Here is a 27016-nt window from a genome sequence, read left to right on the forward strand (position 1 = left end):
CTGAATCTTTTTAGAACTATACTCCATTGGTACCTACCAGACAGTAGCCTAACATCACCAAATAGTTGGAAGACAGAGGTCAACATTTAGTTACTGAATTCCATAGAGTTACAATGATAACATCAACAGGTACAGGAACTTTGTCAAGTCTAGTCTTCAGTCATGTAAATGTAATGAACTTCAACAATGGGCAAGTGTTTATATGGTGTCAAGGTATGTAAACTATAAAAAAAAAGTCTTAGAGCTAATTTCCCATTGCTTGTAGAGTAAGTCTTTGGTTGGCTTGCTGCTTTGTTTGTATAAATGTTAGCTCAAGCATATTAATTAAGATTGACATCTGCAAACAATATAGATAGGCATAGATAAGTCTGTATATATTTTATTTAAATTACAATTGTACAATATACAGACAAAGCAAGCAAGCTAACCAAAGTCTTACTCTACATGCATAAGGAAATTATCTCTAATCCATGTTCTAAATAATATTTGATATTAAATGCTTTTTTATGAAATCATGTCTTTGTTTTAATAATACTTTATGGACATTTAAAGATTTAAAGTATATTTGCACAAAATCTGCAAATGAATATATGACCAGAGTGAATGACAATTACGATCTGTATTCAGAGGAACTTTCAAAAGAAGATGTATTCTGCAAAAATAGATTCCTTAATCTAACCTGTAAAATTATTAATCTATTAGTCTGTTTGAGTTCTATAATTTTTAAAAACAAATAATTAAAAATCTGATTTCATAATTACATTTTATTTTGCAGTGTATTTTTATGTATGTAGTACACATTACCTTGAGTAACACAATCCTATGTTGCTAACCCGGAACATTGTAGCACTCATTTTGTGTGATCCATGGAACATTCTACGGGGAACACTAGCTTTTACATATATGTACAAACATAAGGTTATTAGATCAAGAACTTTAGTACTTTAAAAATAAATTAAACCATCTGCTCTTATATACTGTGGATTCATTAATTTTCGTTGGATACCAATTTTCGTGGGTTTCATGGTTACAGGTAAACCACGAAATTAAATGTTTCACGAATGACAAATTTGCTATGGGCTTATAGGAAGACTGCATCAAAACCACAAAATTAAATATCCACGAACATCCAAGTTTTCCCTTATCCACGAAAATTGGTACCCACGAAAATAAATGAATCCACAGTACTTAATATAATATTTACAGAGCCAAGCTACTAGTGAATTGGTTCCAGATATATATTTCAAATTGCCAAAAGGAAAATTGAAACAGAGCACTATGCAATAAGTTAATCACCACTTCAGAACTTAGTAGTAATTTAACAGGTAAAACCTTATTCAGAAACTTTTTAATTGAGCCTTTTGACTAACAGAATGACAATTTAATTTACAGAAAAAAAGTAACTTGTGTGGGCTACTTTATTTTGGTGTGACAGAATGATTACTTAATTTACGGGAAAGAGTGTAACTTGTGTAGGCTAATTTATGTTGGTGAAACCCAGCAAACATTTGTAAAAGAATGAACCAACACTAGTTTGATAATACAAATCCTCTTTTCAGGATTCTTAAGATACCACTTTAGTCAACTGTACCATGATCCTGGCTTATCCATGAAAGTGTGTGTTATCCATACCAATAGCCCTATGCTAATTACACCTATCTGAAGAGATGGAGAGAATTTCTGGATTAGGAATGAGGTTCTGCTATGCCATAGAGCTACAATGATGACTTCAAAGGTATAGAAACTTTGTCAAGTCAAGCTTTTAGTGATGCTAATGTAATGAGATTATTCAACAATAGCTTAAGACCCAAAAGAAGTCAAACATAAGTATGGACTCAATTTCCTGACCAGAGACATATTTCGAAAAAGAAATGGAAATGGGCAATAAAAATGATATTACAAATTGATTGGTGTTGCGTGCATCATAATTTTCACCATATCACCAATTCCATGTTCAATAGACATAATGGAAAAAATAATTTCCTGTGTATTAGCATCAACCTATCTTCAGAAAAATATCTTTTTGATGTAATTACGATATATATATTCATATATAGAGCACACATGCAAAATCTTCCCACTAGATTTGTTTCGTATCCTGTTTATGTTAAAGCAGGACAAGAAAAAGAATCACTCTTGCCTCAGTATTTTTTATTGAATAATTTAGTTATACATAAATATACATACAACAGGATACTATTAACAATGTATTAGTCTGTTGACATTTACAAATGCCTTTTTAAGTACGATTTTAATCTTCTAAGAAATTGATATTACTTTGACTTTAAATGTCAGTACAATTAAATCTGCTAATACTGCGTTCATCTCAATAATACTTCATATCTGAAATGATATTTACAGAATTTATATTTCTTTTACATGTCATTGAATCTCTTAAATTAACATTAATTCAATGTTAGAAAAAAATATTACAGTATTATATAAATTTTATTTTTAGTAGAGAAAACTGGAGTTTTAGAATTTGTCTAGTGATAATTTAATGGCAATGCTTATATCTTGTGTATCTTTTTAGTTATGCATCGTAGATGTTTATTTCATTTTTTTTTAGTTAAAAACAAGATTTTTTTCTCCCTTGTGACACATTTGTACTTAAAAGGCTTATGGTCTAAATTTCTGTCTGACATATGATGGTCAACTTTGAGCTAATTATCAACTAAGGATTTCTTCAAATTAATGTCATTTCTTGACCTTTCATTGCTGATCAATTTTGCTAATTCAAGAGTCTGTAGATCCTTTATAGTTTTTACAATATTAGGCAAAAACTTGTCCTAAAGGGCAATAATTCCATGAAGGAGTTGTACAACAATTTCTGCCTTGTTGTCTTATTTGTAGATTTTTTCTTTACTGTTCATATTTGCTATTAAAGTTTCTGTTTATCTTTTATAGTTTTCATAACAATAGACCAAATGAATAAAACAGGTAAAATTTGTCATTTAAGGGCAATGACTCCTTTAAGTAGTCATGTAAATGACCAGTAGGTAGATCTCAATGTTTTGAAAATTTGTGCCTCCTCAACATAATTTCTCATATGTTAATTGCTAAAGTTTTAGAATGGGTCAGTTTCTCAATTTCAATAAGAATGTTCAGTAAGGTGTTCAGCAGAAGAAAAGTGACATTGATCATATACTGTTCAAGATTAGTATCAAGGTTTTACAGGTCAGTTAGCTTTTTTTTGTTGAGCAAAAGTGAGACATAGCAATCCTACATTCCGTAGGCAGTGGCCTCCCATGGCCATACTCTAATTTACCGATAGCTTTTCTGTATTCAGTGATTTTGAACATGAGACCTACGTTTCATCTTCGGTAACATAATAGCACATTTGCAAGGTAAAAGCCATTATGAAAGAAAATGTTTAACAAACATGGAAGTTAAATACCGGTAGTGTAAATTGATTCTGACAGAAATTTTTTAATACACCAAGTTATTTTACAATAATTATCACAAAGTTTAAATAAAAAGAAATGCATGGAAAATATAAAAGAAATTAAACATTGCTCCCTTGCATGTCTATCATACTTTTTATGCCTCATTTATGGGCATTATGTTTTCTGGTCTGTGCCTCCTTCCGTTCGTTTGTCTGTCTGTCCCGTTTCAGGTTAAAGTTTTTGGTCGAGGTAGTTTTTGATGAAGACCGATCAACTTGAAACTTAGTAAACATGTTCCCTATGATTATGATCTTTCTATTTTTAATGCCAAATTAGAGATTTTATTCCATTTTCACTGTCCACTGAACATAGAAAATGATGGTGCTGATGGGGCATCTGTGTATGTAGGACACATTCTTGTTTCATTCATCTTTTAGTCATATTTGGTAAACTTTGACAATAAAACTTGAAAGTTAATCAGCAGGCCAAGTTTTCACTAAATGAAATAATTTTTATCATTTATGTGTTATGGAATTGTAATAGATACAAAAAAGTGTGTAGACTTAGTTTAGTACATAAACTGTATTGTTTCAATAATTTCCTCAACATTATAATTTCAAGAAAGTCGTTTCATATTGACTTTAATGATTTTATTAATTAATTATCTTTTAGGATTTCTTTCAATTAGAATTTCCAGAATATAAGCTATGGAACTGCTATTTAAGCTGTTCCAGAATGATAAATGACTATAAAAGAACACTTAAAGACTTGGGTAAGATATCACAACATATTGTTTTCCTGGCTGCACGAAGGGGTTATGGATGAGTTGACAGATTGGAGAAAAACATACTCTTTGCAACTTCCTTGCGTGGGGTGTTACAACACATGATAATCAATTTAGTAAAAACATTTGTACAAGTCTTTCTATATAGACTAGAATAACTATAGTCAAGACAAATGCATATATTTATAACAGATCATGAGACATCTGCTTCAAATAGAGTGAGTGACCCATATTTACCACTTACAATAGTGACATTACATGTACTAGGAATCCATTCAGAAACTGTTCAGTTTTAATTAAGGTGGAGCAAGTTACATTAAATAAGCCATATCATAGATTTTGAAGATTTTGCATTATTTTTTGGTGAACACTAAATTTTAATTAAAAAAAATAAAAAAATGTTGCGCTAATGATTTTTAATGTTCTGAAAGATAAATGAATGATTTCTTTTTATTAAAAGAGACTGTATTTTATAGAGAATTTAAGTATTTTCAAAGAGAATTTTTGGCAATGTTTTTCATGGATTTAAACATTCTATACAAATGTTTATTCATTTGTTTTAGATTTTCAATCAATAATATTTTAGAAAGTACATGTGTATTTAACAATTAATGAATTGTTTTTATTTAATATTCAGTTCAAGTTTTTCACCATCTTGAATAATTTTAAAGTTTCCAGAATGTTTTGAGGGTACCATTTCAGTGATTTTATTTCAGTTAATTACCCAGTGTATCTTTATTTCTTCAATTTTTCATTATTTTGTGTAGATGAATAATTTGTTTGTCCCATGTGGAGTAATTGTCAGAACAGAAGTAAATGATTTCCTTTGATCTGAAACAATCAATTGAAGTATTAATGAGGTTCCCATTAGATAGGATAAAATTGTCCAAGTATGTTGTTTATTATGTCGAATTGTATTGGATGTCAAAACAATGTTTTGTTTTCGGCTTTAATACAAGTTAATTACCAAATAAGTAAGAAGCATCCCAGAAATCAATACGTTACTGCCATATTCTGTTACTTTATTTGTTATTGACCGTATAATAGTCCGTCAGTCTGCCAATCCACAAATTTGTCTTGCATCAATCTTACTTTGTTCCTTTAAGTCTCTTGTTAATAAATTTATGACACACAATATTGTTTTCGACCATTAAGTTTCTACCAATGCATGCAATGAAGACCTTATTTTAGAAAAGATATAAATGTTTGGATGTAATCACACAAATGAAGTTATGAAAAAATAGAAGGGAAATATATTTATACAAGAAAGTAACACTTTACTTAAATGTAGATCTGGCAATGTGTAAAATATCAAATATTGAAGAATTTTTCTTCAGAAGGCATTGAGTCATGTGGTTAAAGGGACATAAATCTTTAATAACAAAGAAGACAAATTTAACTTTATTTGAATTTTAGAGTCTACATAAATGCTGTGTAGAAAAGTACTAACTTTAGGCATTATTAGAAAAAATTCTACATATATGTTTCCACAATGTACTAAATGTATATACCAGTACAAGCATTCTTAAAAGTTTGAATGTTCAGTATGGTTTTAAAACTGAAGGGACAGTTACTAATACACAAAACTTGTAACCTCTTATCCCACCCTATTCATCTGACAACCAATCTCCATTCAATTGCCAATAAGTATTTGCACGTAAACATATAAGTTACCAATCCTCCTTATTTTGATTATTAAACTCAATAATAGACATCTGAAATCATACTATAGTTTACAACTTTGATAACATTATAGAACTCAACAGTTACATAAAAGTGAATTTCTACAGTGTTATTTTCATTGATCTTATTTCTTCCAACACGAAGTAGAACATAATTATTCCTTTATTGCCAGAAATTTACCAGAAAAAAAATGTAATATAAAAAGTCATAAGTCATTGTTTCTGTTCACTTGCAAAAGGTGCAGTCCCAAGTTCGCGTAACTGATGTATATTTCTTGAACAATCAATTCATTCATCATTGATCTCAACCAGTTAACTGGAGGCAAACATTAGATAAGTTTGATCACTGTTTAGATTTCTCTAGGGTATAAAGTGATTGATATTGCACTGAAAACCTCTTAATATTCACACTAACAAGTGTATATATTGGCCTCCAAAAGTCAGCTGTATGATTCAGCCTTATTTATCTTAGCCATAAACACATTCTTACTTGCTCTTATTTGGATTGATTAATGCACTGAACTCTGGTTCTTAGGAAAGTGGGTTTTAATTGCTTATATCTTCGTCATTTGAATTTTGCTGGATAGTTGTCTCATTGGGAATCAAATAACCACATCTCTGTTATATAGTAGCGTCAGTTAACATTCCTTTTATGTATTCTCGCTACATTGAAGACCCATTGGTTGCCTTCGGCTGTTGTTTGCTCTATGGTCGGGTGGTTGTCGCTTTGACATATTCACCATTTCCTTTCTCAATTTTATTAGAATAACTTTTATTTTTTCCATACAGTAAGCAATGAATACATGAGTAAGTTTTATTCAAGAGGTCATCTTGAAAGTAAGATAATCGGCTTGAGAACACAGTTATTTTGTAGTGCATTTCTTTTAGACATTAAATAAAGGAAAATTTAAAAAGTCCCACCTGCACTTTCTCAATTATATTTTTAACAGTGTGTTGTATTTACTTTTCGAACAAATTATAGAAAACTTCATCAGCTCTAACTCAAAATATGGACAGTTCTATGTTGAGGAGATCTTGAAATCTTTTGACAGCTTCCAAATGACTTCTATTAACAAACATTTGCGGGAATAATGTATGTTTAGGTATTTAAAAAAATCTTGGTTATTTCATTCAGATCAGATTAAAAACATGGCTGCCTGAGGTAATTTTTGATTTGATCTAATTTTAAATTTCTTCTCTGAAAATAGCAATGTCAAATGTTTTCATAAGAACAATGATAGGGATACTCTCTATAAGAAGACTTGGTGCCGAGCTTGGTGCTAATTAGTTGACTATGAAAATAAATAATGGTGATCTCCAGGTTAGCTTTTCAGGCTCCCTGACACATCTAGCCGTAAATTTCAGGCTTTCCTCCATAATGACGCCTTTTAATGCCACCCCCTTAACTACAGATGACGCCTGTGTAGTGCCTCAGTTGAAACGTTTTGCCTATGAAAAATCTGTATCAGACTTAATAAAATTTGTAAAAAGAATATTCATCAGAATATCTGATTGGGATTTCATTGATGAAATATTTGTTTTCACAATGCATTAATACTTTAAACCAAATGATTTCTTTGTTATTAAAAAATTCCTATGCTAATCAAGTTTGTAAAAAAAATCCATCGAGGAAAGGTATGAAAAAATAGAAATGGAGGTGGGATATATTTCAATGAGTAAGCAACCTAATAACAAAAGATTAGGACATGTAGCGATCAACATAAGGTCTTCAGCAATATACTTATGTTTGCACACACTAGAAAAGTTGTGAATACGAATATCAGAGATCAAAGACTTGCTTTCAACTCCTCATATTCAAAATTTCAAAATAAAATGTATTTGAAATATAACTTAAAAGACAACCATTTATTACAACTATTTCCATAATTTGTGTGTTTGTTAGGGTAGATTAAACAATTATTTACTTTTTTATTTGGTTTCAGTTATGTGTGATGCATTATATAAATGGTTGACATTGAAGCAGAGACACTGTGGAAATTCCCAATAGATTGGAAGTGTTTGAAGTAATCAACTTCTATCAGTGGACAAATTTAATTTGTAAGTACTTTTCAACCAACAGTTCCGTGCAATATAAAAGTAACACATAATAAAATTGAGAATGGAAATGGGGAATGTGCCAAAGAGACAACAACCCGACCATAGAAAAAAAACAACGACAGAAGGTCACCAACAGGTCTTCAATGTAGCGAGAAATTCCCGCACCCGGAGGCGTCCTTCAACATAAACACATATAGAATTTAAATGTAAAAAAAATCAATGAGTAATCAGTTGTGAATTTTTCAAATAAAACTGAGAATGGAAAATGGGGAATATGTCAAAGAGACACTAACCCGACCAAAGAGCAGACAACAGCTGAAGCCCACCAATGGGTGTCAACGCAGGGAGAAAATCCCACATGTAGAGGTGGTTCTCAGATGACCCCTAAATAAAATTTTGTAGTAGTACAGTGAAAATGGACGTCACGCTATACTCTAAAACACATCAATGAACTAAAATTAATAAAACATACAAGACTAACAAATAAAGGCCAGAGGCTAGTGACTAGTTGACCCACTCTGGCATCGAAGTGATTTTCCTGGTCTTATTAATAACTACTTCCACTTTCATGACATGAAATTATTATTTAGTATTTCAATTACTAAAAATTAAAATTTGTCAAGAAACTTGGGAGTAAAAATATGAATTTACTTTCTGTATATATGTATATAGCTTGAGCCATGATTTTATTTTCTAATTTCATGTTTCTGTAACATCACTAAATAGTTATTGTTGAATGTTTATTTGTAATTTGCAACATGATTGATGCCAGTAGTAGACAAGAATTGCTTACCCTTTTTAGCTCACCTGGCCCGAAGGGCCAATTGAGCTTTTCTCATCACTTTGCGTCCGGCGTCGTCGTCGTCCATCGTCGTTAACTTTTACAAAAATCTTCTACTCTGAAACTACTGGGCCAAATTAAACCAAACTTGGCCACAATCATCATTGGGGTATCTAGTTTAAAAATTGTGTCCGGTGACCCGGTCAACCAACCAAGATGGCCGCCATTGCTAAAAATAGAACATAGGGGTAAAATGCAGTTTTTGGCTTATAACTCAAAAACCAAAGCATTGAGAGCAAATCTGACGGGGGTTAAATTGTTTATCAGGTCAAGATCTATCTGCCCTGAAAATTTCAGATGAATCCAACAACCTGTTGTTGGGTTGCTGCCCCTGAATTGGTAGTTTTAAGGAAATTTTGCTGTTTTTGGTTATTATCTTGAATAATATTATAGATAGAGATAAACTATAAACAGCAATAATGTTAAGCAAAATAAGATTTACAAATAAGTCAATATGACCGAAATGGTTAGTTGACCCCATTAGGAGTTATTGCCCTTTATAGTCAATTTTTAACCATTTTTCGTAAATCTTAGTTTACAAAAATCTTCTCCTCTGAAACTCCTGGGCCAAATTAAACCGAACTTGTCCACAATCATCATTTGGGTATCTAGTTTTAAAATTGTGTCCCGTGACCCGGTCAACCAACCAAGATGGCCACCATGGCTAAAAATAGAACATAGGGGTAAAATGCAGTTTTTGGCTTATAACTAAAAACCAAAGCATTAAGAGCAAATCTGACATGGGGGTTAAATTGTTTATCAGGTCAAGATCTATCTGCTCTTAAAATTTCAAATAAATCGAACAATCCGTTGTTGGGTTGCTGCTCCTGAATTGGTAGTTTTGAGGAAATTTTGCTGTTTTTGGTTATTATCTTGAATAATATTATAGATTGAAATAAACTGTAAACAGCAATAATTTTCAGCAAAATAAGATTTACAAATAAGTCAACATGACCGAATTGGTCAGTTGACCCTTTAGGAGTTACTGCCCTTTATAGTCAATTTTTATACATTTTTCAAAACTTTTTGTAGATTTTTAGAAAATATTTTCCACTGTAAATACTGGGCCAAGTTCATTATAGATAGAGATAATTGAAGCAACAAGAATGTTCAGTAAAGTAAGATCTACAAACACATCACCATCATAAAAAAACACAATTTTGTTATGAATTTATCTGTGTCCATTGTTTAATATGCACATGGACCAAGGTGAGCGACACAGGCTCTTGAGAGCCTCTAGTTTAACCCCATTGGGGAAATCACAATTGACGTTTCTGCCCTTCAAGTTTTCGGATTAAAGCAAATGGTTCATTTATCAATATAGTTTACATAATGAAAGACTAGATTGTTACTGTTTTTGCAATTACAGGGGCCAAAATTTTTATCATAATTTCTTTTTGCCCAATTTACATCTCCAACATGGCAACAAGTTTGAAAATCAACACCAATAAATTGTTTTGGTAGATATAACCTTTTAAAATGTACTGAACCCCCTTTACCTGTAAGCAGAGTGGTAATTCTTGTAGTCCTTTTTAAGATAGAACTTTCCCATTTGATTTATGAAGGTCCAATGATAATTTTGTGAACTCTCCTGACAGTATGAACTCTATTGTGAACTCTTCTGACATTGTGAACTCTCCTGACAGTGTGAACTCTCCTGACAGTGAGAACTCTCCTAACAGTGTGAACTCTCCTGACAGTGTAAACTCTCATGACAGTGAGAATTCTCCTTGAAGTGTTAACTCTCCTGGCTGTGTGAACACTCCTGACAGTGTGAACTCTCTTGACAGTGTGAACTCTTCTGAAGTGTAAACTCTCCTGACAGAGTGACCTCTCCTAACAATGTGAACTCTCCTGACAGTGTGAACTCTCCTGAGGTTGTGAATTCTATTGACAGTGTGAACTCTCCTGAGAGTGAGTACTCTCCAAACAGTGTGAACTCTCCTGACAGTGTGAACTCTCTTGACAGTGTGAACTCTCCTGATAGTGTGAACTCTCTTGACAGTACCATCTCAGTTGGTTTTGTAACAATTCTCATTGGCAAGCATAGTAATTATCTATTTGAAAAAACACTTTTAGATAAATTTTTCAAATTGAATCTGTTAAATGCATGGATGGATACTGGTAGATTGTGATCATTTTATATAAACATGGTGATTTTATTATTGAGTAAAAACTTGTACATTGAAATTAAGATGTGTTTCAAGTTGGCAATTAGAGGTTAATATGATTCTGATGTTTAACTATGATAAACTGAAATTGGATTTACTTTCAAGGTTGACAGTGTTTTCCTTTATTATTTTTTAATGAAAAAGATTGGTACAGCTTTTATTTGTGGACATAACTCTTTTACAACTGAATTGTATAGAAAGTAGTATACAAGCATCTTGCATGCTTCTTAGATTAAAAAAGACATAAAGTCAGTCAGTAAGACAACTTAGTACATTTTGTTACAAATTAATCTGCTAAAGAAAGATTTCATTTATTATATGGATTATTTATCAATGGTATTCTTTGTACCAGAAATAAGGTTAATGAAACCCTGCTGCTTAGTTGACTGTGTTAATCAGAATTTACTAATTCTGTTTTATGTTTATGTTTATTGTCAAGTTATAATGTTTGTAATGGAATTAGCTTTTTATCTTTTTCTTTAATTTATTTTTTATTGTAAATTTTAAATTAAAAGCTAACAAACTTTCACCATAACCTAATTTTGAAGGTTTATTTGTTTTAGTTGAGATGTGCCCAACATTTCATTTAAGGACTTATCAGGATACAAGTTCCATGACCTAACAGGAGTCAAGTTCCGCTTTTTCTCTGTTAGGTCAGATTTCCAGTCATCATGAGTCACAGGTCAACTATATTTGGGTTTTTATGCCCCACTTAGATAGTAGAGGGGCTTTATGTTTTTTGGTCTGTGCGTCAGTTCGTCCTTCCATTTGTTTGTTCGCCCGTCTGTCCAGCTTCAGGATTAAAGATTTATGTCAAGGTATGAACATATAAAATGATAGTGCGAGTGGGGCATCTGTGTACTGTGGACACATTCTTGTTTTGTGGTTTAACGTTACCCATGAAATCCATGAATAACAATATACCACAAATAATAATTAATTCAGTATAGTAAAAAGTTCCAGGCTCTAAATAAAGTAAATTTTATATCACAAGCAGTTAACTTAGTTTAACATTTAAACATTTGGCAAAAAGCTTAAGAACCAAACTTGATTTTTTTTAATTCTCATTGAAAGGTTCCTAGTGAGTTACTCCTCAAGTGTTATTACCTCAGTGATGCTCTGTCAACTAGAAGCAGCCTCTATAGGTTCTGAAAAACAGGAAACATTATGAAACTAATCAAGAAAACAAATGAAACCAAATAAGACATAAAGGTTTGTGTTGGACTTATTTAGAGATGTTACTTTAGTTACTATGTGTAAGCAGATGAGATTAATTTTAAGGTGGTACCTAACACTACAGGGAGATAACTCTGTAAAATCAGCAGAACGTTTTAATGACGTTGTGTTCATATGGGAATATTAAGCTTCCCAATGATAAAAATAAGTGTTTGAAAAACTGCTATATAACCAGTGTAATTTTTCTGACAAAACGGTTGGTTCAAAATTTTTGAAATTTTTATATTTTTGTTAAAGGGTCAAAGTAAGTACTTTGACAAAATTTTATAAAAATTAAACGAGCCAAATTAATTTTAGTGAAAGTGTTGGGTAGAAGTTTATTTGAAAATAAAAATAAATCTTTATAGCAACTATTGAACCAATTGAAATCATATGTGACAAGACATGTTTTATTTGGTTGAGTATATTTGTCTCGATTTCGATTCACCAACTTATATTGACACCACTTAGGAAATCTATGTTTTACCCAAGCCAATGCTTTATACAATGATACACCATTTCAATATAGGTTTGAATTTCCTAGAAAGTGGCTAGAATTTAAAAAAAAAAAATTTACAAAAAAGAGGGGAAAAATGGCCTTTACTATTATCTTTTGTGTTTAATATTTAATAAGAATTATGGATTAAAAAATGTTACTTGACAACAACATTTTAAAAAACAAACTTTTTTTAATTGACTACTAATCTGAGATGTTTTTATTATTATCAAAAGATTAAATAGAATAAATAAAAATTCACATTTAAAATCTGATAGTATTATTTTGTATGCAGGAATTTCTGAAATCTCATCTATTAATCTTGCATTTTTGTCATTTAATCAACAGTTGTATTAATAAATGATAACAATAATTTCTCATTTTACAAAATATTAATTCTTTATTTATAATTTGATTTGGTTGAATGAACAGTTTGAAAAGAAAACATTTGCCAATCATATAAAATATTCATCGGAATGATTTTTTTACACTCAAATAAAACCATTATTCTGAATACATTGGATTTAATAGTTTGAGAGATGAAAAATGTTTTGAAGGGTTTGATTGTGAGTGTGTAGTAACAAAATTAAGTGATAACTTAATCATGTTAATGGAATCTAGCAGTGAAATGAACTCCAATTCAACCTTCAGAATCGGAAATGCTTTAAATTCCATATTTGATGTTTTAGGAATATTATACTTATTTTGGTATCTTTTCCTGTAAAGTAACAGAAACACAATAGTTCAATATTGGTATTGTCATCAGATGCTAACAAAATTACTAATATTTAGAACAAATGCATTGTAAATAAAAGGCTTATTGCTCTCCAAATCAATCCATAGAAATTCAATAAAATACTGGATAAAAGGTTGTTTTGTTTCTAATTTGGTTTCTGATTCCAGATTCCCAGATGGATTTTATGTATTGCATTTAAATAAGTATTGGTGTTATACTAATTCTATAGAGTTTTGTTTAACGACTGTTATATGTTGTCATCTGGTTTGATTGAGATATGATTTACTTAGTTTATATCTATTTTATGGAAAACTGGATATTGATTGTCTAAATTATTAATTCCCAATAATTAGTAGGCTGTTAAGGTTATATCTAGTACAAAGAGCAGTAGTGTAAAAAGAAAGGAATATGGCAGGTGTCAGGGTTATAAATCTAATACTTACATACAAAAACTTAATATCACACATATTGTCCATGTAATCAGCTGAAAAAATAGGATGAATCAAATCAATTATTCATTGAACAAAAGTTGGGTATGATTATAGACAATCGGCACCAATGTATCAATGCAAAGATCAATACCACTATCCATGTGTATAGTGTAACATTACTAATAACTATTGAAAATTTAATCAATTATGTATAATTGTTGATAGCTGTTATTCTTGTTTTCCTTCTATCAGTCCTTTAAATCCCTGGTTAGAATCATAAATGGTATTCTCTCCTGATCCATTACAGACAGACCAATATTGCTGATAAAGACAGCTCTATTTACTTTCACTTTCAACGCTTGACAGAAGTCGAGAGTTAAATCAGAGAGAGCATGTTTTAGAGGAATATGGTTTAGCGTTAAATCTACATGTCGTTTTAAAGTTGAATATTATATATATTTATCAAGCACATCGTAGCGCTGAATTAGTTGACAATATCTACATGTCATTTTAAAGTTGAATATTATATTTATATATCAAGCACATTGTAGAGCTGAATTAGTTGACGAAGGAAGATTCTTGGTGAAACAGTAAATAGGAGGATCAATAATCATAAGTCCGTTGAATTGCTTGTTTATACATTTCACATTGTCAGATCATGTAAACTAGCAATTTAGTCATCTGTACTTTAACTAGTGAATTGTATTGGGTATCGATTCTAAGAAAATTGTTACTCCTACTTAAACTTTAAATTATCAACAGGAATAATCAATTTTTTTTTAAATATTTAAAAAAAAAGTGGTTTTGTGATCACATTTTTACAAGAAACTCTTTTGCGTAAAGAGATTAACTTGGGAATATGTTTGAAAAGATGGAATTATTCATTTGATGATTGTGTAATAACTTGTATTGGCTGATTGGATTGAAATCTTCGTTACATCAATTTCGCTTTATTTTGTTGGAGATTTTCACAATTTGCAGAGTGTTATTTTCTAGGAAAGAGATGTGATGCTTCTAGGGTCTTCCATTTATCTGTAGATTAGAAATTTTATGCCGTAAAATTTGATTTGAAAAGATTTACAGATAAGTGTTATGTTATCTACTAGACTGCAAATGAGTCCTAACTGAAGCTACCATTACAAGGCTTTTTTTTATGGCCAGAGATATTTAAGCAATTTAGAAAGAAAACCGTTTAAAAATGGGATGCCATTTTCATTTGTTTTATATAGTTCTAGTTTTCATATTGGAGTATGTATGTACACAGCCAGGAATTAATGGAGTTAACCCTGGGATGAATGGACCATTTTATACACCACATTATAAAGACGTCAAGATTAACCCAGATCAGTAAGTTACTATTCCTCAGTCTATATATCTAAAATGTCAAATTTATGTTGAACGAGGATTCTAGGAATTTATCCTAATCTTGAAAGCTACACATTATAGGACTTCAATTAATTTTGAATGTATTATGGGTGAGATGTTCTTTTCTTCTTTAGGGGTTTTGAAAAGCTTAACTATAGATGGTATGGACATGAACATTTATAGTTTTATGAATTGACATTTTAAAACTCAAGCTTCTGTTTGACATGAGGAGACATTAAGTTCCATTGCATTACATATGCATTTCTAAAATATTTTGTTATTTCATACTTTCTATATAAAACCATGCATATTCCTTGTTTAAAGTCCAATGTAGTTTCTTGTTAGAAACACAACAAGAATTCTATAAACTTGGTCTTGTGAAAATGTTTTATGAAGAACATGCAGAATTTGTTTTATCATGTTTATGAAAATGATTTTTTGAAATATAAGATTTGTCCATATTGTGAAAGGTATAGAAAAATGTGAAGATGATCAAGAATAAGTACATAACACATTTTATATTTTCATTTGTTAAAATATATTTATTAGTATTATTTTTCTTCTAAGAGCATTGAGTTAAAATCCACCTTTGAATATAACTTATGAGTTCCACAAAATGAACATCTATGTCAACTTTTTTCCAAAACTATTTGTCTTTAAAAAAAACAAACATGGAAAACATGAAAGCCCCCTTATACATGTTATATGTCTCATCTAAATAAAGATGCTGAGTAAATGTTTTTTCCATTTGCCAATACAAAACACTTGGAAATTTGTATTTCATGTTCACTTCTAAAACAACATACAGTATAAAACCTTTCATAATTTAAATGAATGTAATTGCCTCTTCACAGAATTCAGTTCACATAGAAAACTTCTAAGTTAAATTGGTCATTATATCATTTTATACCTAAAAATGGCACAAACAAATTATCAATAATTTTTATTTCCTTAACCTACATTTCTACTGCTATTTTTCATGACATACTTAGCTCTCAAAGCTCACTTTTTCCAATAAATTTTATCCTCCATCTCTGAATAGATAAATAATATTCATGAGAGCACGTAGTGATTTTGAAAATGTCAGCCAATTTAGACCCTAGTCCTTGTAAATTTAATTATTTCCTCAATTACTAAATATCTACTCATAGCTTGAAGTAAAGTGAACCTAACATGTATAAAAGATTGAAAACATCACTTTAATTTTCCAATGGCACATTGAAGCACTTTCTTGTATGGAGTTAAAGTGGAAAAATGCCTAACAACATGAAATCACAAATTATTTGAGAATTGTTATTGAATAGCCTAGTGCCTGTCTGCATTAAACTCACAAATTTCCTTGTTAGGCCTGTAAACAATTTGCAAATGGCATAGTGAAAATGTTAATTGAAATGCAAATGAAAGTTAATTGTTATAAATTGAAAATTCTATTTCCAGTGTTTAAGTTTATACAGTTTCAATGTGCTGCTTAATAAATCGGTGAATCCACAAGAAATTAATGGATGTTCTGTATGCATGCAATGGATGATCAGATGAAAAATTTGTAGTCTCTATGCAGACTGACAGATTTAAATTAACAAATTCCAAAATGTCTGCTCGGCTTGAATTCAAATTGATGAAAGCTAAAAGTCTAGGAGATTTGAGAGAAAACTGATAAATGTATAATAAAAATAAATGCAAAATTGGTTAAGGTGTTTAGTTAAAACCTTATTTTTATGACATTGATAGTAATGCCTCTTGTGAAAAGTTGATCTTAGTTAAAGTAATCCAATTTAAGAAATAGCAAGTCTGCTTCGAACAGGAATAAAAAGGATTACAGTTTAATACAGTGTGTCTGCAATTCGGTAGAAATGAATTAAAACCGGTAATAACGGAAGAATATATAAGGTTCAAATAACATTTGTTCTAGAATAAGTCTGTCCACAGTGACATTTCAATATTGTTTATCTGTTATATTGTCTTTTGTAAATCTTAGAATGGAATTGAAATTGGAATGGACCAGACAGAGGATTTTATGAATGAAAAAAGATAAATTATAGTATTTTTGTTTAATAATACATTCACATGTATCAATATACCAGTTTATTAAGGTTATTTGAAGTCATTCACTTTTGTTTGATCAAATGTATATAGAACATATTTTATTCAATGTATGACGACTTTGTACAAAAATATGGATGAAAATGAGATCAACTAAATAAAGATATCCTGAAAAATATTTGCTGCATCAATATATTTCTGGATATTTGGAGAGTATAGAACAGTTTTTAGGGAAAGTGCTATACTCATAATACTTTGTATTACAAAAAAAACATGTATAGTACAGATATATGTACATTTTGGATGGATAACCAACACTAGATCGAAACTTGGGAAAGCCAAAAATATATCACATTCAACAGCTTTAAATCAGAAAAGTCTTTTTAAAATAAAAGTTGCTTGAGGGAGTTTCAGTTTTTCAGTTTCTTGGTGAATGTTTGCGGTTATGTGCTGAATATTTATCCCCAGGTTGCATTTCTGTAAATATTGACAATGCAATTTCCCATAAGAACTCCTCTTACAGCTAAAACTGTACCACTTTTACTATGAAGTTTCTATCCTAGAATTGAAAGTTCATATGCACTACAATTTTTTCAAAGGTCAAAATATAGGGCTGTGCAGCATATTTTTAACGTTTATATGCCCGAAACTTTTCAGAGTTTAAACTAACACTAATTTTCTTAACTACCCCTACCTCGAATGAAGGGTTACCACAGATTTCAATGTAAACACTATGCAAATGTATATTTACTGGTAACATTCCCAGGTTATGTCTCTATGAGATGGAACACAGAGAGCATAACTGGGAACCAGTATGTAAATAAATTTAAATTTAAAGCATTATCAAAAACAAGAAACAGATTCTTCTTGATATTTTATTTTCATTCAAATAGAAAGGCAATAAGGGTACTATAAACATATTACAATTTGATGGAAATTTGAAGAAAAACACCATTTCTACATCATACGGTTACATTTACGACAAAATTTATGTCGATAAAAAACCTCCTGATCTGAGTCCTAATCTCCTGACCAAAATTTCCAAATCTCCTGATCTGAGTTTCACAGTCCATCACATGTATGATAAAATTAATTTTCTATGAATATTCTAAATCTCCCCAAAAAAGGCTTGGTTTGAGAAACAGCTGTATTTACAAAGTGCAACCTCCAGTCTTCTAACAATAACACTTTTCACATGAAATAGATTGTGATGTCAAACTCTGTAAAGCAGATCAACCTACACCTAGGATATTGTTACCTAATGTTTTAGGATAAACTCAATTGTTTGATAATTCACATCCGCTTTTATTATTTTAAGAAGGTTGTATATAGTGTTATAGGGGATATCTTTCTCAATCTGTCTGTTTGCCTTAAATCACTTTTGTATTTGCTATTGCTTCTGAGCTGCTCATTTGGATTATAGAAAATTTATCTGAATCTTTACCATATTATGCCATCTTTTTCATCTGTAATATTTTTGTTTTCCCTTTTTGAATCAGACTTTTATTTAGATGAATTTATGTTTTAGGGTATCATTTACCTCTTGTTCATATTATAGTTATACTCCACCATTATCGTGATATAGGCAAATTACAGTCAAACTATAATGGTTCTTTTAGATGAACATGATCAACTTTTATTGTACCCTGTATGTAAAAATGACCAAGTACTACTTAGCTTTTTGCCATGAATTACATGGTAATTTTATCCACTTCAGACCAATTTGTTGCAAAGGAATTGCAAGTTTAGAAGATTATTGTCCGTTATAGAAAAAGACCAAGTAATTTACTGGGGTATAATTGCAGTCAATGGTGTAGTGTCCTACCTGTATTAATTGACACTGTTAGTCTCATCTCAACTTGTTGATGATGATTTAGCAAACAATATTGGATCTTAATGGAAGAGACAGATTACATAGAGTCAGATATGACCCGTAGCAATGTATAAAATGAATCATTATACAAACTAGTTCACTTAAAGACTGTTTTTATGACTGAATCTGATAGCTGATATTACCATACTGGAGTATTAAACAAAGTCTAGAAATAAGTCTAAAATAGCATCATAAAAAATTCAGTATTTGCCTAATACAGTTCTAGTAGTTCAAAATTGTATAGATGAAAAACCCTTAAAGCAACCAAGATCAAAATTGATTGTGGCATTACTGTCGTCTTGTTATAGGTAGCAAGCTTTCTAATAGGGGAAAACCGTCAGTGTTAAATCAGCATTCACTGCTTTATACATGCCCCCTCAATCACAAACACAACAAATTTTTTTCTGACATACCCTTTATCAGAATTTGAAAGTTCAATAGGAAATAAATACAATAATCATACTTATTTTCATGGATACTTAATTTATATTCTGATATTTATACTGCTGTTTTAATTGTATTTATTTATATTCAAAGCTTCAAAAAGAATTTGTAATGGAATAAAAAAGGTTCATCTGAAAAAAACTTATATCTGACACTTTTAGTTTAGAATCGTGACTTGCCTACAATTTTTAATAATTTCTCAAAAGACACAACACCATTTCTATCATATTTTTGTATTGCATTTTCCTGTTAAAAGATAAGGTGTAATTTATCAAAAAAAATAATATCAACAGAAATGATTACTCATTAGTGACAAATCCCTTTGTCATCTGATTCTGAACAAAGCAACAGCCAGCAAAGGATATTACTTGACAAATTATATGTTCCCTTGGTAGACTAAATCTACATGACAAATTATATGTTCCCTAGGTAGACGAAATCTCCATATTAGTTAAGTAATCTTCCCTGCTGTATGAAGACGCACATTTATCTTCTCAAAATATATAATTGATGTTAAAATATTTGAAAATAAAATATTTGAAAAATATTTTAAGGCATTTAAAAAAAATTGAGGCCTTTTGAAAAGCTCCTGATTAAAATTCTTTTTTTTGTAAACAGTTGTTTCAAAGATATATTAATCTAAATTTAATAGAAAATATTTTAGCTGTGAATGGCTGAAGGCTTTTGCCTCAAATTCATTAGGAATTCATTAATATCAACAACAAAAAATGTTTTATAAAGTAATAATTTTTTGGAATAAAGTAACAAAGTTTATTTTATATAGATTAGACTGTATGTTGGTTTTCCCTTTTGTATGGTTTTACACTAGTAATTTTTGAGGCCCTTTTTACCTTGATGTTTGGTGTAAGCGAAGGCTTCATGTTGAAGACCGTTCTTTGATCTTTTATGGTTTACTTTTACAAATTGTGACTTAAATGGAGAGTTGTCTCATTGGCACTCGTACCACATCTTCTTATATCTATGGAAATTTATCAGACTTTTAGTTTCTAGATAACATCTTTTGAAATATAATTTAAAAAAAATAAAACATTAGTATTTTTGGGCCACCTGAGATTGTACAGTCAAGGGAATAATCAACAATTTACAGACAAAAGTAAATGTTTTCTTTATCCTTCTAGGCACACTATTTTGCACTCAACCTCTTGAAATATAAAACAGACCATGTGTGGTACTTATGACTGCTTTCTCTCGCTGAATGTGCAATTGGCAGTGCAAACTTTTATAATGGTCTTTTTTTAATTCTGTTTTATCACTGTTTGATTCTAATGAAGGGTAACACATAAGATTATTATTCGGTAGAATATGTATGGTGTTTTTGAGCTGTTGTCTCTACAGATTAAAATTTCTCTGCCAAAAAGCCGAAAGTAATGGTAATATGTACATTATAATGACAATTTACACATCACTGCATGTTGTTTGTCATTGTAGTTTACTTTGAATAGGCACTTTATTGCTTTTCAACTCAGTAGGGATATTTTCTGACTATAGGCATCTTTTATTATTGATATGAATTGTAATTTGTGAAGCAGAACATGTCACAAAAAATTATCTTGTGCTAACAAATTCTTTTGTCTCTATACATGAACTATAGCAACAGTCAATGCTCTACAATGAAACACCAGAAATTATTTTTATTGCATTTCAAATTATATATTCCCTAGTCGGTTCTTGACAGTAGTCATTTTCTTTGAAGAATACCAGCCATTATTGCTTGCTTAAATGAAATTACTCATTCAGTTAATATGTTGGATAATTATTGAATATATTATTATTGAACCATCTTTGGACTTGTATTAAAACAAATATGCACTGTCATGTATAGAACTTGTTGAACCCCAGGTTTCTAATCTTTCACATAGCTAATATGTCGTGACAGCAGCCATATAGCATAAGTAAACAACGTTATATATAAAGGTATGGTTCCAACTTCAGTAAGCTTGACATTTGTTTCTGGTATAATCTTTAAAAGGTTTGATGCCATTGATTTATGTAGTTAACGGGACACATTTCCACATTTGGTTTTTGCTATGTAAAGAAATTTAACTCATACAATCCTTTTTTTTTTTACATATTAGAAAAGTAAAAAGGTATAGTGTCTCAGATTGGTAAAAAAAAGCTTACATTTAAATATAATGATTTGAAAGTTTTGTTTTATCAGAAAACTATATATTTCCATCAGTCTGTACTTTTTACCAATTTTTGTTTTTTTTTCATGGAACATCCCTACCTGGTGCTCTCTTGCATATTTTTGAATGTTTAATTTTTTTATGTTCAAGCTTTGATAGTATACGGTTATGATGTTTTCTTAGGTCTGTGTGTGTCGGTCCTAAATTTTAAATGTTTTCTGTATTAAATTTTTTCCTCTTTTATTATTAATAGCTCTACATGTTCATTTTAAGCTTGTGAACAATATTTTGTATGATAACTATAATAACAGGTCTTTTCCATCTGTAGTAGATATGCTTCAAGAGGACTGCATTTACTCTCAAGCTCTGAAATTTTCTGTTAAAACCCCACATCATTTCCATTTGACTATATCTAAGCTTGTTGATGTCAAAATAAGCTTATAAATATTAATGGGTTACAATTAGAAAAACAATTTCTTCAAAGAATATCATATTAAGAAAATAGAAATGAGTCGAATCTCCTGCCATATGAAAAAAGATACGAAAACAATTAACAAGTTATTATTGGATTATCAACTCAGTAATTCATAATTGATTTTTCAGTAAACCCAATCTATCATTTTATCCTGTTATTAAATTTTATGCAGTTCTCGTTTATACTGGAAAATACAGATGAATGTTGTCCATATGTAAACAAAAATATTGATTTGAACTTATTTGGGTATGATCAAAGAGTTTTATTGCATCTTTGGAGCTGCTTAACAGGAAAAATGACTAAATAATTAAAATGTTTACACAAATTGTGGGCCAGTAGATTGCTTTGCCAATAAAACTCCATTTCCAATGTTTGTGAGTAACGCTTACTCCTTTTACAATATAATTAAATTTTATCAGTATTATAGTTATGTTGCACATCGATATCAGTTATACAGCAGACATAAGGCATCAAAAGTTGTAAATGGAATTTTATCATGCCTTTAACATCTGTTCAGTGATAATATGTGGGTGGAGAATCTAGCACCATGCTACAAGATGTACAAATACATTACAACAGGTCTAAGCTTTTATGGCCTGTTATTGATATATTTATATCATGACTCTTTTGTATTCTTTTGATCCCATCAATGGTATTGATACTTTGAAATTATTATTTATGAATGACAGATTTCGTGGTTGATATTATTATGACTGATGAGGGCTGGTGGCACTGTAGCTTAATTTGATAAATGTGTATTTTTACCTCCAAATGAGCTACATAATCTCTAAAACAGTTCCATTACCAATAGCAATACAACACTCTTATTTGTTCAAGTGAAAATGGCTGCACAACAAAGATGGATTACATTTTTTTAATGCTAGCTGGGTTAATAGAACATCCTGAGTCAGTAGCCATCTCATGTTTTTGAGTTGCTATCTCCTTTACTGAGTTTTAACTGAATTCGTTGAATTAATCCTGTATTATTGTATGATAATTGTCATCTTGTTTCATTAAAAGTTGCTGTTATAAAATCATCTTAAGTTAAGGAATATATCGCCCTCATGCAAAGATTATTTTGTTTTTTATGTCTTTGTTTACATTTGGCTTTGCTTTAGATCCTTTTTGGGTTTGACCAGCTCTTTGTTGTCTGTATATATAAGACTTTATATTTTTAATTATTGGGCCTTGAGCATCAGTTAAGACTTATTCCCATTTGGTGCAGTAAAATTGGTACTGTTTATGTTTTAACTACCAGTCAGTTTGTCTACACTTGAGTGTGTTTGTCATTTCTGTCTATTATTTGAGACAGCAGTTGAAACACATCTTCCTTGGAAGACTCAAAAACTTTATTTATGCAGCTAATCAGCACCTCCCTTTCAAGCTCTTGTGTTTTGATTGGATAACAAGTCTCTTCTGTGTTTTTTTTTCTATAAACTATTGAAATTCTTGATAAATGCCTTTGCATGACATCAAGGGAAAACTAATCACAATACTTTCAACTTCAAAATCATTTGTAATGTGTCAGTTTGAAATTTCTGATTAATTTCAACTAGTTAATAAAATACTCTCTAATGTTCTTTCTGAAAACTGCATTACAATTTCTTTAAGATAATGACATAGCTATTGTAGAAATTTTTTTTTCTTGAATTGCTATGATTGTAAATTTAACCTAGAAATTGGAATACTTATAATGTGGTAGTTGATTTTTTGTTAAAAACTCCAATATTGGCATATTGTTCTCTCGCTGTTGAATTTATGTTTTTATAAGCTGATGATGCATATCATGTTCTCTAATTAGAGAAATGAATTTCAAATTAGTGAGAAATGCATTTGATGGTTTTATTGGAAGAATTAAGGAAGTTTCAGCTATTTCTTGATTGAAATTTGCATATTCTTTCTATTAGCTTGCAGAGTTATAGTCAATAAATTGAATTGCGCAGTTGGATTTACATACATTTTTATTTTTTGAACTGAAGTATAATTTTCTTATGTATTTGTGAGAGTGGGGCATTTCTAGTATTAATTTTGCATTTTTATTAATGTATTTTAAAATTTATTGCCATTTTTACTGATTGGTTTTTATTTTTGCTGACTATCAAAGGTCTTCCATAATAAATTCCCTTAAGGATAAAAAACATTAAGATGAAACAAAAGACAACCACTATATCAGGTTCTGACCACAGACATCTTAATGAACATGTGAGTTAACAACTACTTTTACTAATGAGTCAATTGTTCAGGAAAATACAAAGATACCTACATTTTTATGTCCCATTTATGGGCATTATGTTTCTATGCATCCATTTGTCTGTCTGTCCCGCTTCAGTTTAAAGTTTTTGGGCAAGGTAGTTTGTGATGAAGTTGAATTCCAATCAACTTGAAACTTAGTCCACATGTTCGTTATGATATAATGATAATCTCTCTAATAATAATGCCAAATTATAGTTTTTACACCATTTTCACAGACCACTAAACATTTAAATGATAGAGCGAATGGGGCATCTGTGTACTATGGACACATTTTTGTTATTTTTATAAGAAATATGAAATATTTATATTTTTCCATACTGAAAGTTGACCTTTAATTAGATTTAGAGTACTTGTTATATAAATAATTACTCTTATTTTGTTAACCAAGCAGTTGAAATCATTAAGGATGTTAAAAAAACAATTATTTCCTGGTTAAATGAAGCAGATATTTTAAGTCAGAAAGAAGACATAATATAGCATTGAAAAACAATTAATTGCACATTATATAGATGTTTATGGGCATGCAAGTTTAAAGTAGTTATATAAAAGGAGTGGCTGGTTAAAAATAATGTTTATCCAATTCTTGAACCAACACATGTATAATTATATCATAAACTAAGTCTTCTGTGCACAATTTTATCATTTTTTACACAAAAATATCGTATAATCATCAATTTGTGTTTCTCTCTGTCTGTTATGTTGTGAAAATATGGCAGCTCATTAATTGCCATGTTTTGAAGCTGCAGGAAGGCGGTTTACTGATTGTCACCTAAGTAAACATTTAACAAAGAAGCATGGAGCATGTGTATAACATGTACAATGTGATAATAGTTTATTTCAATGACAGATTCATGAGTATTGCGATCCCCAGATTTTTATGAGAAAGGTTACACTGAGTTCACTGCATACAGAAAACATTTTGGCAAATTGTTTACTGGAAGCAATTTTTTTAAACAATTAATATTTTGTATATAGATGCCTCATGTTACGAAGTTTCCGTCAGTCACATGTCCAATGTCGTTTACCTCATTTTTATGGTTCAGTGACCACTTGAAAAAAAAGTTCAGATTTTTTGCAATGTTAAATTCTCTCTTACTGTAAGTAATAGGATAACTATATTTAGTATGTGTGTACCTTGCAAGGTCCTCATGCCCGTCAGACAGTTTTCACTTGACCTCAACCTCATTTCATGGATCAATGAACAAGGTTAAGTTTTGGTGGTCAAGTCTATATCTCAGATACTATAAGCAATAGGTCTAGTATATTCGGTGTATGGAAGGACTGTAAGGTGTACATGTCCAACTGGCAGGTGTCATCTGACCTTGACCTCATTTTCATGGTTCAGTGGTTATAGTTAAGTTTTTGTGTTTTGGTCTGTTTCTCTCATACTTTATGCAATAGGTCTACTATATTTGTTGTATGAAATGATTGTAAGATGTACATGTCTGGCGGGCAGATGTCATCTGACCTTGACCTCATTTTCATGGTTCAGTTGTTATAGTTAAGTTTTTGTGTTTTGGTCTGTTTTTCTCATACCATATGCAATAGGTCTACTATATTTGTTGTATGGAATGATTGTAAGGTGTACATGTCTAGCGGGCAGATGTCATCTGACCTTGACCTCATTTTCATGGTTCAGTGGTCAAAGTTAAGTTTTTGAGTTTTGGTCTTTTTATCTAATACTATATGTCATAGGTCAACTATATTTTGTTTATGGAAATATTTTATGATCTATATGTCAGCCGTGCAGGTTTTATTTGACCTTGACCTGGTTTTCAAGGTTCATTGCTCAGTGTTAAGTTTTTGTGTTTTGGTCTATTTTCTTAAACTATAAGCAATAGGTCAACTATATTTGTTGTATGGAAGCATTGTTAGCTGTACATGTCTGCCTGGTATATGGTTCAACTGACCTTGACCTCATTTTCATGATTCATGTTAAGTCTATGTGACAGTCGTAATAAAGCTTTAGATTTAGGAGTATCAACATTATATCAATGATTAGTAAAGAAGGCGAGACATTTCTGTGTGTGCACTCTTGTTATAATAAAAACTAGCCATTTAGTTATAAAAATAATGTATGCTTCATTTTTGTCGAGCCTCCGACGTCCACAAATATTCACTCTGTGATAAAAGTTTTTAAAATTTAATAACTTTCTTAACTATACTGGATTTCTACTAAACTTAGACAGAAGCTTGTTTATGACCATAAGATAGTAGTATCCAGAAGTTAATTTTGTAAAAACAAAATTACATTTTTTCCGTATTTTACTTTTAAATGGACTTAGTTTTTCTGCCAAGAAACATTACATTCACTCTGTGGTTAAAGTTTTTAAAATTTTGATAACTTTCTTAAACTATCCTGGGTTTGTACCAAACTTGGACAGAAGCTTGTTTATGATCATAAGATAGTATTCAGAAGTAAATTTTGTAAAAATAAAATTACATTTTTTCCGTAGTTTACTTTCAAATGGCCTTAGTTTTTCTGCTGGGAAACATAACATTCACTCTGTGGTTAAAGTTTTTAAAATTTTAATAACTTTCTTATACTATTTTTAATTTGTACCAAACTTGAACAGAAGCTTGTTTATGATCTTAAGATAGTATCCAGAAGTAAATTTT

General features: G+C 30.4%; 1 protein-coding gene across 2 annotated transcripts in view; it reads left to right on the forward strand.

The window, feature by feature from the left end:
• Positions 1-14901: 14901 nt before the first annotated feature.
• The window catches only part of LOC139512135 (voltage-dependent calcium channel subunit alpha-2/delta-3-like), a 121815-nt gene continuing 109700 nt past the window's right edge, over positions 14902-27016 (forward strand). The window contains exon 1 of one of the 2 annotated variants that reach the window (XM_071299546.1): positions 14902-15147. In XM_071299546.1, coding sequence (XP_071155647.1) covers positions 14999-15147 — 149 coding nt within the window. In that variant the 5' untranslated portion in view covers positions 14902-14998. The remainder of the gene's footprint in view (positions 15148-27016) is intronic. The other variant, XM_071299537.1, reaches the window with a different exon arrangement.

Source organism: Mytilus edulis, chromosome 1 (genome assembly GCF_963676685.1).
Source record: "Mytilus edulis chromosome 1, xbMytEdul2.2, whole genome shotgun sequence".
Lineage (NCBI taxonomy): Eukaryota > Metazoa > Mollusca > Bivalvia > Mytilida > Mytilidae > Mytilus > Mytilus edulis.